This window comes from Dasypus novemcinctus, chromosome 21 (assembly GCF_030445035.2).
Source record: "Dasypus novemcinctus isolate mDasNov1 chromosome 21, mDasNov1.1.hap2, whole genome shotgun sequence".
In the NCBI taxonomy this organism is placed as follows: Eukaryota; Metazoa; Chordata; class Mammalia; order Cingulata; family Dasypodidae; genus Dasypus; species Dasypus novemcinctus.
In genome coordinates this window covers 86,623,753-86,639,490 of record NC_080693.1, presented here as the reverse complement: position 1 = coordinate 86,639,490, position 15,738 = coordinate 86,623,753, and the positions used below count along the sequence as shown (strand labels likewise).

Genomic DNA, 15,738 nt, shown 5'->3' with positions numbered 1-15,738 from the left:
GACAGCTCGAGACTGCAATCCCCAAAAGACGTGCCGCATTAGCTCTGGGGATGCCCAGGCTGTCTGCGTAGAGGGGACATCAGGTACTTGGTCCAGGGGGACACTCAAGGAGAACAAGTGACCTCTCCAAATTAAGAAGTCAGAGGCTGGAGGCCCACCAGACTTTCAATACTCTGTAAAAGACAAAAAAATGAAAACACTAGACAACATAATATCACAATAGCCAACATGTACTTGAAAATTACTGTTATCTCTAAGAGGAAGAAAAGTGATCAACAAAAATGGCACAGCCATAACAGAGATGGTGGAATTAGGAGATACAGGCTTTAAACAGCTACTACAAATACCACAAACTGCTCAAGGATGTAAAAGAAAACACAGGGAAGCAGATGTGGCTCAGACGACTGTGCTCAGCCTACCACATGGGAGGTCACTGGTTCAGATCCCAGTGCCTCCTAAAGAAGACAGTAAGCTGGCACAAAAGGCAGGTGCAGCAGGCTAACCCAACAAGATGATGCAACAAGAGATGTGGGGAGGAAAAAAAGAATGAGAGCAACAACAAAGCAGGGAGCAGAGGTGGCTCAAGCATTTAGACACCTCCTTCCCACATCAGGTGCCTCTTAAAGAAATAAGTGAAGATGAACAGACACAAGTGAAGAAAAACAAAGGGGTGGGGAGAAATAAATTTTTTTTTAAAAGAAAGGAAAAAGAAAACACAAACATTATGAGGCAAGAAGTGGAAAATATACCAAACAGAGCAACTTAAAGAGCTGAGAAAAGACAAGATCTAAAATTTAAAATTAACTGAATAGAATTAACAGCAGATTAAAAGCTGCAAATGAGAAGATCAGTGAACCTGAAGATACTTCTAAACTAAGGACAAAAAAAGAGACAGAAAAAGCTAAGCAGGGTCTGTGACACGTGGGACAGGATCAAGTGGTTTAGTACATGCATACCTGGAGTCCCAGGAGAAGAGAGAGGAAATAATAGCCAAAATCTCCAAATTTAATGAAAACTATAAGCCCATGGATTAAAAAGGCTCAACAAACCCCAGGCAGTATAAGCAGAAAGATGTTATGGAACATCAAAATCAAATATCTGAAAACCCAGTGAGAAAGAAAATTCTAAAAGCAGCCAAAGAAAAAAAGACGAATTACAAACAGAACAGAGATCAGCACGAACACAGACCTCTTGTCAGAAAAATCCCAGTCAAAAGATGGAACACAACATCTTCTAAAGTGCTGAAAGAAAGAGCATCACCAAGTACATCCTTCAAAAGCACGGTGAAGAGTAATGTGCAGTTTTTGTAGCAATGGTATGTATTTTTGTAGCAATGGTATATTTCTGGTACAGAGCATTTCTGCTCTGTACCACAGCACCTTCAGACTGCATTGAGAAGCCGCTCTGTAACCATCCATTTTCCACTTTTTTATAATTTATAAAGAAAGATTAGGGAAACGGATTTGGCTCAACAGATAAAGCATCTGCCTGCCACATGGGAGGTCCAGGGTTCAAACCCGGGGCCTCCTGGCCCGTGTGATGAGCTGGCCCACGTGCAGTGCTGATGTGCACAAGGAGTGCCCTGCCAGGAGGGGTGTGTCCCCTGCATAAGGGAGCCCCACATGCAAGGAATGCACCCCATAAGGAGAGCCGCCCAGTGTGAAAGAAAGTGCAGCCTGCCCAGGAGTGGCACCGCGCGCGCGGAGAGCTGATGCAGCAAGACGGTGCAACAAACTGAGGCACAGATTCCTGGTGCCACTGACAAGAATGCGAGCAGACACAGAGGAGCGCACAGCGAATGGACACAGAAAGCGACAACTGGGAGGGGAAGGGGAAAGAAAAGAAATAAAAAAATAAATCTTAAAAAAAAAAAAAAAAAAAAAGATTAAAGCCATGTTGACTATTTTACAGCCACTGGAGCTAACTACCTGTCTTCTCAGGAGAGAATTCTGCAAAACAGAGGGATTTGGTTTCCTTTTGGTATCTGATTATATAATCTATTTTGTTTAATGATAATTTTTAAAACTATGCCCTCCCTTTAGTTTGTGGGAAATATAAATTATTTTCAGGAAGAACATAATGAACTATACAATTACTTCAGCCTATTAAAAAGGTGTTACCAGAAGTGAAAGCAAGAAGCTGAGCTGACATGTGCACACCAATATTCATCACAGCATTATTCACAATTGCTAAAACACAAAAACAGCCCAAGTGTCCATCAACCAACGAGTGGATAAACAAAATATGATATACACATACGATGGACTACTCTTCAGCTGTAAGAAGAATTGTAAGTGGGAAGCATATGACAACACGGATGAACTTTGAGGACATTATGTTGACTGAAATGTCAGACACAAAAGGACAAATATTGTATGGTATCATTAATATGAACTAAAATGATGAGTAAACTCACAGAGTACGGGTTACTAGGAAATAGAACATGGGTAGAAAATGGGAGCTAATGCTTAATATATGTAGAATTTTCAGTAAGGTTTATTGTAAATGTGTAGAAATGAACAGAGTTAATGGTAATCCATTATTGTGAGTATAACAAACACTGCTGATTTATAAATGTGATTGTGGCTGAAAGGGGTAGTCTAAGGATGTAACATTTCAACTGAAAGGAAGCTAGAGAGTAAGTAGGGACTGTATAACAGTGACTTTGGTGGTGGATGAAGATTGTGGTTAATAGGATAAGAATGTTCTTTCCTTATAAAGTGTTAAGAATATTGGGAAGCAGAGTTGGCTCAACTGATAGGGCATCCACCTACCACATGGGAGGTCCAGGGTTCAAACCCAGGGCCTCCTGAACCATGTGGAGCTGGCCCACGCACAGTGCTGATGTGTGCAAGGAGTGCCATGCCATGCAAGGGCATCCCCCATGTAGGGGAGCCCCACAAGCAAGGAGTGCGCCCTGTAAGGAGAGCCGCCCAGTGCGGAAAAAAATGCAGACCGCCAGGAGTGGCACCGCACACACCGAGAGCTGACGCAGCAAGATGATGCAACAAAAAGAGACACAGATTCCCGGTGCCGTTGACAAGAATCCAAGCAGACACAGAACACACAGTGAATGGACACAGAAAGCAAACAACTGGGGTGGAGGGGAGAGAGATAAAGAAAAAATAAATCTTAAAAAAATATATATATGGTGATATATGGGGAAATTACAACTAATGTAACATGGATTATAGTTAGCAGTAATACTGTAATATTTTTGCAACAATGGCAAAGACGATTTTATATCAATTCTAAGACAACAATGGGGGGGTAAAGGGGGTATGGGGTTTTTCCTTTTAGAGTAATGAAAACATTCTAAAATTGACTGAGGTGATGATAACACAACTCTGTGAATAATATGAGAACCACTGAGAGTACACTTTGAATGGACTATACAAAACATGGAACACAATGTATCCTGTAGTGGAAGATGGACAGTGGTTTACAGAACAAATATGAGAACAGTTCTCTCATGAACTGTAACAAGTATGTAATATTAATACAGGATGTCAGTCACCAGGTGGGTCAGAGGAAAAATAGACCAAATGTAAGATATTGGCTATAGTTAGTACTAATGTTTTGACAATGCTCTTTCATAGCTTTTAACAATTGTTTCACAACAATGAAAGGTGTAGGTGGTGGGTGATGTATGGGAGTCCTGTATAATGAGCTGCATGTTTCTTTTATAAGTTAACAACTTATATTATACATTGTTTGTGGATGTTAATGAATGAATGATAAACTACAATTTTTTATTTTTATTTTTTTTTCTTTTTTAAATTTCATTCTTTGAGCTCCACACACTCCATCCATAATGTACAATCCATGGCTCTCAGTGTAATCACATCGTTTTGCATTCATCACCACAATGAATTTAGAATATTTTCATTGCTCCAAAAAGAAAGCTACCATATTCTTTATTCTCACTATTAATGCTCTTTAGCATTGTTAATGTATATTTGTTACAGTTGTTGAATATATTACAGTATTACTGTTTACTATGTAAGAATTTGCATTAGTATTTTCCCATATAACACCCTATTATTAGCACCTTGTATAAGTAGCATACATCCATGAAGTGTTACCAGTAAAAAATAAGGTTAAATAAACTATTAGATTATCAAACAAAAGCTGAAGAATTTATCACCAGTGAATCTATACTAGGAAAAACATTAAAGGAATCCTTTAAGTAGAAATTAAATTATACCAGATGGAAACTGGGATCTACAGAGAGCAAAGAATAGGGGAAACGGACTTGGCCCAGCGGTTAGGGCATCCGTCTACCACATGGGAGGTCCGCGGTTCAAACCCCAGGCCTCCTTGACCCGTGTAGAGCTGGCCATGCGCAGTGCGGATGCACGCAAGGAGTGCCGTGCCACGCAAGGGTGTCCCCCGCGTAGGGGAGCCCCACACGCAAGGAGTGCGCCCATGAGGAGAGCCGCCGAGCGTGAAAAGAAAGTGCAGCCTGCCCAGGAATGGCGCCACCCACATTTCCTGTGCCGCCAAGGACAACAGAAGTGGACAAAGAAACAAGATGCAGCAAATAGACATCGAGAACAGACAACCGGGGGAGGGGGGAGAATTAAATAAATAAATCTTTAAAAAAAAAAGAGAGAGCAAAGAATAAAGCTGGAAATGGTAAATATGTAAATATTGAAGATTTTTACCATTTTTAATTTCTTTAAAAAAATAACTTAGCATTTAAAGCAAAAACTGTAACAATATCCTGTAGGGCTCATAACATACATAGAAGGGAAATTAATATGGCTCAAATAATTGGGCTCCCGTCTACCCTATGGGGGATCCCAGGTTCGGTTCCCGGGGCCTCCTGGTGTAGGCAGAGCTGGCCTGCACCACGGAGAGGTGGCGCAACAAAAAGACACAACAAAAAAGAGACATAGAGGAAAAACAATGAGACACAACAAACCAGGGAGCTGAAATGGCTCAAGTGACTGGGTGCCTCTCTCCCATGTCAGAGGACCCAGGATCAGTTTCCAATGCCTCCTAAAGAGAAGACAAGAAGAAGACAAGCAGACAAAGAGCGCACAGCAAATGGACACAGAGAGCAGACAGCGAGCACAGGCAGTGGGGTGGAGGAAGCGGGGAATAAAATAAAGTAAATCGTTTTAAAAAACACAAAAATATACATAGATGTAAAATGCATGAGGAAGATGAGCGTGCAGGTGGTTTTCTGTGTCAGGTGTCCTCCACAGAGCCCAGGGAGACTGAGCTGTTCCTGGGAACCACAGTGAGGCCTGCTGGCGTCAGCTTTTCTCCAGGACAGTCCACCTCAGGAGAGCCACACATTCACCGGTCCCCCAGCCATTCTGCTGCGTCCGGGGCTGCACCTCTCCACTGGACCACTGAGAAGGCTGCCAGCGTTTTTGACCCAGGCCGGCTTCCAGCTGCTTCCTCCCTCTGCCCCCCAGCTCTGTGGTGGAGCAGTCCTCTCCACAGGAAACGGGGCCCCGAACCAGTTAGTACTGACCATGTCCCTGGGCAGTACAACCGCCAAGGCAGGTCTTGTTACACTCGGCTTTATCTTCTGAAGACTTTATTTTCAAGTCTTCAGAAAATTAGATTCTGTTTAAATTCTGAAAACTCCTCTCTACAGTTGATACAGGTATGATGGTTACATGTCCTAGGAAACTTTAAAATTAGGAAATGCTGATATCTCATCACTAATTTCTAAATCCTAGAAAGCTGAGGAAAATCCTAGTTTCATGCAGGGAAGAAGTACCCCTTGTAGACCAATTATGAACTGAGACTTATCCTTCAAATGTGTTTACTTGCCCCTAAATAAAATGTCCAGAAATATAAAACATTGAAGTGGTTATTCTCTTACTGAAAGACTCTATAATGTGAGAACGTATTCTTAAATTTTTTGCCTTTAAATAAAATGCTGTCTAATAAAATTGTATTCTATTCTATAAAAAAAAATATGACAAAATAGAACAAAGGACAGGATAAAGAATGGAACAATCCTGTAAGGGTCTTACATTATACATAAAATAGTATATTATTTGAAGGCAGTTTGTGATAAGTTGGCAATGTATAGTATAAACATTATAGCAATCATCAAAAAGTAAAAGAAATAGTTAAGGAGCCAACAGTAGAAACAAGATGGAATACCAAAAGAAATGTTCTATTTAATAAAAAAGGTGTCAGGCAAAAAGGAAAGAAGAAAAAACAAATGGGACAAATAGAAAGCAAATAGCAAGATAATAAATTTAAATCCAACCATACTGACAACTACATTAAATGAAAATGGTATAAGCACTCCAATTACAAGGCAAGGATTGAGACTTGACTTCCAGTTGACCAAGAAGGCAAAGTAAGACACTCCAAGGTGCCATTCCCCGACAGAATCTTTGAACAACTATCAAAAACAGGCAGAAGGAAGTGGATGCGGCTCAAGTGCTAGGGCTTCTGCCTACCACAGTGGAGGACCCGGGTTCGATCCCTGGGGCCTCCTAGTGAAAAAGATGATGAGAAAAGCATGCCCATGCGGCGAGCCAGTGCCCGTGCTGAGTGCCCACATGGTGAGCCAGTGCCCACGCAAATGAGTCACGCAGCAAGATGATGACACATCAAAAGGGAGATGAAGGGGAGAGTCGAGGTGAAGCACAGCAGAGACCAAGAGTTAGCACAATTGACAGGGAACCTCTCTCCCCATCACAGGTCTCCAGGATCGAATCCCAGTGAATTCTAGAGGAAAGAAAATGAGAAGAGGGAAACGGACTTTGGCCCAGTGGTTAGGGCGTCCGTCTACCATATGGGAGGTCCGCGGTTCAAACCCCGGGCCTCCTTGACCCGTGTGGAGCTGGCCATGCGCAGTGCTGATGCGCGCAAGGAGTGCTGTGCCACGCAAGGGTGTCCCCCGCGTGGGGGAGCCCCACGCGCAAGGAGTGTGCCTGTGAGGAGAGCCGCCCAGCGTGAAAAGAAAGAGCAGCCTGCCCAGGAATGGCGTCGCCCACACTTCCCGTGCCGCTGACGACAACAGAAGCGGACAAAGAAACAAGACGCAGCAAACAGACACCAAGAACAGACAACCAGGGGAGGGGGGGGGGAATTAAATAAATAAATAAATCTTTAAAAAAAAAAAAAAAAAGAAAATGAGAAGAGAAGACAACACAGGTAGCAAAAACAGCAGGGCAGGAGGAGGGGAAGGGGGGGAACTAAATAAATAAATAAATACTTTAAAAAAAAAACAGTGTCATCTTCCTTAAACAGTTAAAGGGTTGCAGTAACTGGGCAAGCACTGAATCAGGAAAGCTTAGCTTTGAGAAGCAGATGTGGCTTAAGCAACTGGGTTTAATATATAGAACATTCCACCCAAAAACAACAGAGTGGACATTCTTCCCAAGTGCGCACGAGACATTCAATAAAACAGACAATATGCTGGGCCGTAAATCTTCATAAATGGGAAAACACAACAATGTGCACCTAGGAAACGCAGGTAAGATAGCACTACACACCCACCAACATGGCTAAAATCAGAAAGACGGACAATACTAAGTGCTAGAAGGATATGACTGGTGACAGTATAAAATAGCACAACCTTTATGGAAACTCCCAGCCCTAACCCTTACCGTACAGCCTACCACAATGCCAATTCCACTCTTAGGAAAACATACACCCACATGAAGGCTTGCACACCAGTGTTCACGGGAGCATTATGCATAAGTACCAAAACCCAGAAACAACCCAAATATCCATCAACAAATGAAAGGATCAACAAATTATGGTCTGTCAACACAACAGAAAAAGACAAATTACTAATACACGACAATGAGGACGAATCTCAGCAATATTACTTTAACAAAACAAGCCAAAAACTAAAGAGCACATTCCAAGTGACTCTAGAAAAGGAAAAACTAACCTACAGCAACAGAAAGCACAACAGTGGTAGCCAGGGCTGAGAAGAGGGGACTGACTCAAAGGGGCAGAGGGTAACTTCCAGGGCAATGGACAAGTTTCCTTTCTTGATTGAGGTGGTGGCATGTACACGTGTCAAAACTGAAATTGTATACTTAAAATGGGTACATTTTCTCCCCGTAAATTTTACCTCAGTAAAGTTGACCAAAAAAATTTTAAAGGATGAAAATATATAAGCATGGATAAAGACATCAAGTTAGTCTTATGTACAAACTATATAATTTATCTGCTCAGAAAACCGATTTGAAATGGAAAATATACTAAAATAGATACTTCAGGACACTAAACCTTGAAAACCTAAGCCAAGTGAAAGAAGCCAGTCACTACAGGTTACATATTGTATGATTCAGTTTACATGAAATGACCAGAAGAGTCAAAAACAGAGTCAGACAGGTTAGTTATATGGGAGTCCCCTATACTGTATGTGTGAATTACTGTTATATAAAACATTTTTTAAGACAAAATTAAAAATAAGAAAAGAAAAAAGGATGTAGACACTGAGGAAGAAATGAAAGAAAATGCCTTGCCACTGTACATACAGGGCAGCACCTATTAACGGTGATGAAAGACAAAATGTTAAAAACAAAGCTTTATAATATTTTTCAGGTTTTTTTAAACACGAACTTATTTTTACTTTATTTTAGTATTTCTAAATTAGTATGTATTCTAGTTCTAAACTTTAAACCCATATTTCAAATTCCTATTAATTGAATTTAGCAATATTTTAGGTTTCATTGTAGAAGAAGTTCTGGAGCACAGAGAGGTTCAACTACGGGAGGGGAGTGACACTGGTGTTGGGTGTTACTGATGGGGGCACATGGTTGGGAGGGAGTTCTCCAGGGTATTTATATAGGGGACATAAAAAGTTCTGACATATGTTGGGTATTTTCATAGTAGTTACAGTTACAAATGTCAACTGAGGGAGCGCTGAGTTTCCTCCCAGGGGAGCTCTGTCACATTCCCCAATGGAATAACAATAATCCCCCAAGTGCAACAGCAAAGACCAACAAGGATGGTCCAATAATGAGCCCTTGATACTGATGACTATGCTTTTGAGCCTGTGTGCCTGAAATATGCACTAGGCCCAGAGCTGCAGGGTACCTAAGAGTTACCTCCTGAGAGCCTCCATGTTGCTCAAATGTGGCAACTCTCTGAGCCAAACTCAGCATGTAAATGCATTACCTTCCCCCCATCGTGGGACATGACTCCCAGGGATGAGCCTCCCTGGTGTCAAGGGATTACTAACAATCACTATCTGGTGATGCAACTAGAAAGAGACCTTGAATGAAAGGGTCAACTCAGACCAGCAGAATATCTCAGCTTACATGTAGGATCATGTGTTTAAAACTGCTTTTTGACCTTGAATAAAAGGGGGAAATGGCAAAGACAAATAAGTTTATATGGCTAAGAGTTTTCAAAAAAGAATCAGGAGGTCATCAGAGGGGTCACGCTTATGCACACCTCGGCAGGACCCCAGAAAAAGCCAAAGCAGATACAACCCTAGGTAAAGATTCTCCTGAAGGCTACCCACAGAGTATATGGTCATGGCAGATAGATATGGAGTTCTGTGCCATGTCAGAGAGTCCTACTTTGGAATTTGTGCTCCTGAGTGTGATGGAGCTAGACTCAGATGTGACCTTTCTACACATGCCTCTTCTGTCACTTTTACTGAACCTGTGGCTGGTGCTAGGGATGGTGTCTACTCAGGGGACTTGAATCTCTGGACTGTCCATGTGCCAGCTGGGTCCTGAGCCTCAGCAGAGTTGCAACTCCTACTCTCTGGTTCATTGAACTTACCCAGGTCAGCTAACAGGGAGGTGAAGATGGTCAACCACCACACCAAGAAATCAAGAGTGCCTACAACTGTAAGCAGAAGAAGTGCATCCATCATCCATGTGGAATCTAAGCCCCCTCTTGATCTGGAGGTGGAGTGGACATCACAATCCCAGGGTCCACAGGACGGAGGAATAAAATATGGATTAGAGTAGACTTACTGATATTCTACTATAAAACTATTATGACTAGTAATAGAAGGAATTGTAGCATTGAGGTGGAGAAAGTAGCCACAGTAGTTGCTGAGGGCAGGGAGAGGGAAGAAGAGATGTGACGTGGGGGCATTTTTGGGACTTGGGAGTTGTCCTAAATGATACTGCAGGGTCAGATGGTGGACTTTATATATCCTGCCATAACCCAATGAATGTACTGGGGGAGAGTGTGAACTACCGGGGGAACTATTATCCATGTAGTGCAGCACGGCTCCAAAATACGTTCACCAAGTTGGATAAGTGTACCACAATGATGGGGGAGGCTGCTGGTGTGGTAGGAGTGGGGTGGAGAGGTGGGGAGTATACGGGAACCTCTTATGTTTTTTAATGTAACATTTTTCGAGATGTATATATCTTCAAAACAATACAATTTACAAAACAATGGAGGTGGGGAGTGGGTTATATGGGAACCTCTTATGTTTTTTAATGTAACGTTCTTTGTAATCTATTAACTTTATTTTTAAAAAGTGTTAAAAATTAAAAAAAAAAAGAAAGGTTAGTGGTTGCTGGGGGTAGGGGTAGGGTGCAGTGACTGCTAATCATGTGCAATTTCTTTCGGGGTGATGAAATTCTAAAACTGGATGATGGTGCTGGTTGTACAACTCTACAAACATACAAAAAACACCAAATTATACCCTTACAAGGGTGAATTTTACATATACAGCATATCTCAATAAAACTACTATTAGAATATATATATTCCACTAGTGTTTTACCATTTGTAAAATTAGCATACAAGATATCTTTGCTGCATCACAGAAATAATTAGAAAGCATAAAGACGGCTTCCAAAGAGCAATAAAAGATAAAACACATCTAGAAACAAACCTTTAAAAGATGTTTCTAGAAGTCATCTAAAGAAAATTACCAAATTTTACTGAGACATAAAAATTTTGATTGAAACATAATACCATATTTTTAGTAGGTAACTTCAATCTTGTAAAGACATAGGATCTCCCAAAGGGAACAGTTGGAGCAGAAGGCTGATAAAATAACTCTGAAGTTGGGAAACGGACTTTGGCCCAGTGGTTAGGGTGTCCGTCTACCACATGGGAGGTCCGCGGTTCAAGCCCCGGGCCTCCTTGACCCGTGTGGAGCTGGCCATGCGCAGCGCTGATCCGCGCAAGGAGTGCCGTGCCACGCAAGGGTGTCCCCTGCGTGGGGGAGCCCCACGCGCAAGGAGTGCGCCCGTGAGGAAAGCCACCCAGCGTGAAAAGAAAGAGCAGCCTGCCCAGGAATGGCGCCGCCCACACTTCCCGCGCCGCTGACAACAACAGAAGCGGACAAAGAAACAAGACGCAGCAAATAGACACCAAGAACAGACAACCAGGGGAGGGGGGGAAATTAAATAAATAAATAATTCTTTAAAAAAAAAAAAAGAAAAAGAAAATAACTCTGAAGTTGACCTTTGTTAATGAAAGGGTTATAAAATGATTAAGAAAGCAAGAAAAAAGGTCAGATGCCAAATAATTATAAAGAAACTGATATAAAATACAATGGAAAGAGCAGACAAACATTAATCAAAAGTCTCAAAACAAGCACCAGTATGTATTTCCTAGATGTAAAATGTCTTTCAAATGGGTGGGCCACTGGATCATTCAACAGGCGAGGTTCACATAACTGATTAGTCTCATGGATGAAATAAACTTTGTGAACATACCACCAAAGGCCAAGCACAAAGGAAGAAACTGATAGCTTTGACAACACAAATATTTCTAAAACTCCAGAAAACAAAGTACACCATGTACAATATTAAAAGGCAAAAGCAAACAGGCATGAAATATTTGCAACATATCACAAAAGGATTTGTCCTTTATTGTTTCCTTTTCCTACAAGAGACCTATTTTCTAGAAAAATAGCAAACTCCCAAAACTCACAGAATAAAGAAAAAATTTCAAGAGGGAATGGATATGAATACAAAATATACAAAGGGAGAAATACTGTGCAAATTTAATAATAAAAGCAAAGGAAAAAAAATTCACCCTAAGAAACAAAATGCACAACTAAAACCACATAATGCCTTCCCTCCCCAGCCCCACCCCCTTCAACAGGCAACACTACTTTTATGCTGGTAATAATGTCAAAAACTCAAACCCAGTCTGGGCAAGGATGTAAAAAAATGGTGTACTCATACACTGTTGATGGAAATAAAAATTAATAAATTCAAAATAAATATCAGGGAAGCAGATATGGCTCAAGCGATTGGGCTTCCACCTACCACATGGGAGGTCCCAGGTTCAGTTCCCAGTGCCTTCTGGAGAAGGCAAGCTGGCACAGCGGGCAGGCGTGGTGATGTGACACAACAAGATGACGCAACAAAAGAGACACAAAGAGGAAAGACAATGAGAGAAACAAACCAGGGAGCTGAGGTGGCTCAGGTGACTGAGCACTTCCCTTCCACATGGGAGGTCCCGGGTTCAGTTCCCGGTGCCTCCTGAAGAGAAGACCAGCAGACAGAGGGAGCAGACTGCGAATGGACACAGAGAGCAGACAGCGAGTACAAACAATGGGGGGGGGGAGGGGCAGAATAAATAAAAATAAATCTTTTAAATAAATATCAAAGGCATTTCTACTTCTAGGAAATTACTATAACAAAATAATTAGAAAATTGCACAAAGATCTGTGTTAAGGATGTCTGTTGTGCTACTTGCAAAAGTAAAAAACTGGAACCAGGTGTCCACACACATATCTGCCTCCTATTCCCCCGAGAACCCTCTCACATAAAGAGTAAAGTTACACAAAAAGGAAAATCCTGAACGGCCTGAAGAAGAGAGAGAGAAGTTTTAACAGGCTTCTGGGAGAAGAGCAGGCAGGAAGGAGGCAATTCTAGATTAAACAGTTGGACAGATCCACAGCTAAATCCTTACACCCAGGGCCAGGGAAGAGAGACCACAAACCACAGCAGGCAGGCTCTGGACTCAGAGCAGGCAGGGGTGATGGGGTCCACATGGCAAGGGTCTGTGTTCTGCAGTCCCACAACTTGCCCTGCAGCACAAGCAGTCAGAGTTTATACCAGGGCGAATTCCAAACCAATTGTTGAGGGCAAGCGAAAGCTGCTTCTGGGATAGACGTGCACATGCCACCTGCTGGAACATCCTCAATCTGACAGAGACTCCCAGCAAGCTAATCACGCTAAGAAAAAACCTGCCATCAACTCACCACATTGCCCCACAAAGAGCTGCCAACCAGAATTCCCATTCAGGAAAGATTTAGCAGGAAAACTCTCCAACTTACAAAAAAAATTAATGGAGGAAACCCATTTTTTCTTAGATATACACAGACAACCACAGGTAGATGGAAAAGATAAAGAACAGTTGATCCCAGAGGAAAGAGCAAGAAGTCAGGGACTGGAGGAGAACAGCTAAGGACTGTCTTCAGAGAGATAGAGAGAGAGCCAAACCCACAGCACAGAACAGGGACCAGAGACCAGAGGACGGGGGGTGGCTGAACTCATGCTTTTTTTTAAATATCTTTTTATTTATTTATTTATTTATTTTATTTCTCTCCCCTACCCCCATCCCACCCCAATTTTCTGTTCTCTGTGTCTATTTTTGCTGCGCGTTCTTCTTTGTCCACTTCTGCTGTTGTTAGCTGCACGGAAATCTGTTTCTTTTTATTGCATCATCTTATTTTGTCAGCTCTCTGTGTGTGCAGCACCATTCCTGGGCAGGCTGCACTTTCTTTGTGCTGGGCGGCTCTCCTTACGGGATGCACTCCTTGCGCGTGGGGCTCCCCTACGCAGGGACACCCCTGCGTGGCAGGGCACTCCTTGCGGGTATCAGCACTGTGCGTGGGCCAGCTCCACACGGGTCACGGAGGCCCAGGGTTTGAACCGCGGACCCCTCATGTGGTAGACGGACGCCCCAACCACTGGGCCAAGTCCGCTTCCCTGAACTCACGCTTGAAGCCTCAGGAAAAGTTAAGAACCCACAGGAAAGGAAACAGGAGAGGCCACGATGCCCAGGGGCTGGCAGGAAGTGCAGCCTGCAGCAACCAGTGAGTCACGCCAGAAGCCCAGGAGACACCCCTCGGCACTGGGACAGCCTAGGCCGGGCGCAGTGGGCTGCAAAGAGGGGGCCTGGTCTCTAGTCACACAGCCCCTTGCACATCCTGGCAGGAGACTGCAGGTTACTCTCTAGAGCCACTAACCACGTGTGGTTTTTTCAATTTGAATAAATTTATATTAAAAATTCAGCTCCACAAAGGGGTTACAGGCAGGGTTCTGGGTGAGCACACCCAGCCTGTCCCCACCTTGGCCACCGGACCTGGCAGTCGGGGGGGATAAATAAATGTTTAAATCTTTTTTAAAAAAATCACATCATCTAAAATGTTAACTCTGGGATTTATTCCGAGACAACTATTTCTTGATTTTGTAACCAGCTGGTGATATGACAGAGATTTTCTTGAGCTCCAGCCCTCCTATCGGGAAAGCCTACCCAAGGGGAATGCAGTATGCAGGGTCCCCTTGTCTTTCTGGGCCTGTCTTGTCCTGGCTTTGTTAGTTGTTGTGGAGTTCCCCTGAGGCCTCCCCTCTCCTGGTAGGCCTCTGTCCAGACTGTCTGCCTCTAGTCTGCCTCTAGTTTCTTCTGTACCTTTGGTTGTATCAAGCTGCTTTTGCCTAGAGGGCAAATTCTGGGAGTAGAAGCACACTGAAGAGGACTTTCCCAGCCAAGACGGGGTCAAGGACCCATGAAGGGGCACAGGCTGGCTTGAGTACCCCTGGAGCGGATCCGGAAGGGCACCAAGAGCTTCTCTGACAGCTCCCCACAGCTGAGCTCTCCTGCATCTTGACTACATGTCACCTTCCTCCTTCCCAAGCTCACTGCCTGGAGCATGTTACTTTTATACAAAGAAAAAGTTTTTAATCAGTATGAAATAGGTCAAAAGTAAATAAAATCATGAATCAGTATGAAATAGGTCAAAAGTAAATAAAATCATGAAAAACAAAGAAAAAGATAAATCCCCTTATACTAAATGAAAAATCTAAGGATACCTAAGCCTCAGCGTCCTCATCTGTAAAGGGCTGATAGCCACAGAGGCTCCCTCCCTCCTTGGGCTGACAAGGGGATTAAAGGGGACCGTGTACTTGGTCCTGTGGGACAGTTCTCAGTAAAACAAATGATGCCTGGATCAAAACAGATTTAAGAACACCTACTGTGAGCAAAAGATTTGTTCCTTAATAGAAGCAAATAAGAAAGGAGCTCAAACGAATCTGCTTACAACCTAGAATGACCTCTGGAACTCATACCACCACAAAGTTCTGCTGAAGGCGATCAGCTGTGCCCTGCTAACAAATAAGACACGTGCATTTCTTGGCTCTTTATCCTGGCACCTTCTGCTGGCCACAAAAAAACTATACATGTCCTAGCTCACATACACCAAGCCTTCATCATCATCTTTACCTGAACAATCTAAACCAGGGGTTCTTAAGCGATCTGTGAGCTTGAACTGAAATTCGAAATAACATTTTTCTTGAGGGTATAGGTGTGATGTATTTATTAAATAACACTCAGCACAGTGTGGACTTAGTAAGGGGTCCACAGTTTATCATCTGACTGGCAAAGGGGTCAGTAGAACAAAAAAGGTTAAGAAGCCCTGCTCTAAACCAAAAACCTTAACCACCATTCTTACCAAGGTGTGGGTCCAACAGGTGTGGCTGCTCCTGGTATTTGTCCATTATCACTGAAAAGAAAAATAATTCTAGTGAGAATTAACTAGCACCACCAATATTCTCAACACGAAGTCAAATGCATGTG

The 15,738-nt window shown here is 42.8% G+C and overlaps 1 protein-coding gene across 6 annotated transcripts in view; it reads right to left on the bottom strand.

Moving 5' to 3' along the window:
- Window positions 1–15,738, bottom strand: part of TBCD (tubulin folding cofactor D) — a 241,723-nt gene that overhangs the window by 221,129 nt on the left and 4,856 nt on the right. For all 6 annotated transcript variants that reach the window (XM_058284969.2, XM_071210865.1, XM_058284968.2 and 3 more), the window contains one exon: window positions 15,614–15,664. In XM_058284969.2, coding sequence (XP_058140952.1) covers window positions 15,614–15,664 — 51 coding nt within the window. The remainder of the gene's footprint in view (window positions 1–15,613; window positions 15,665–15,738) is intronic.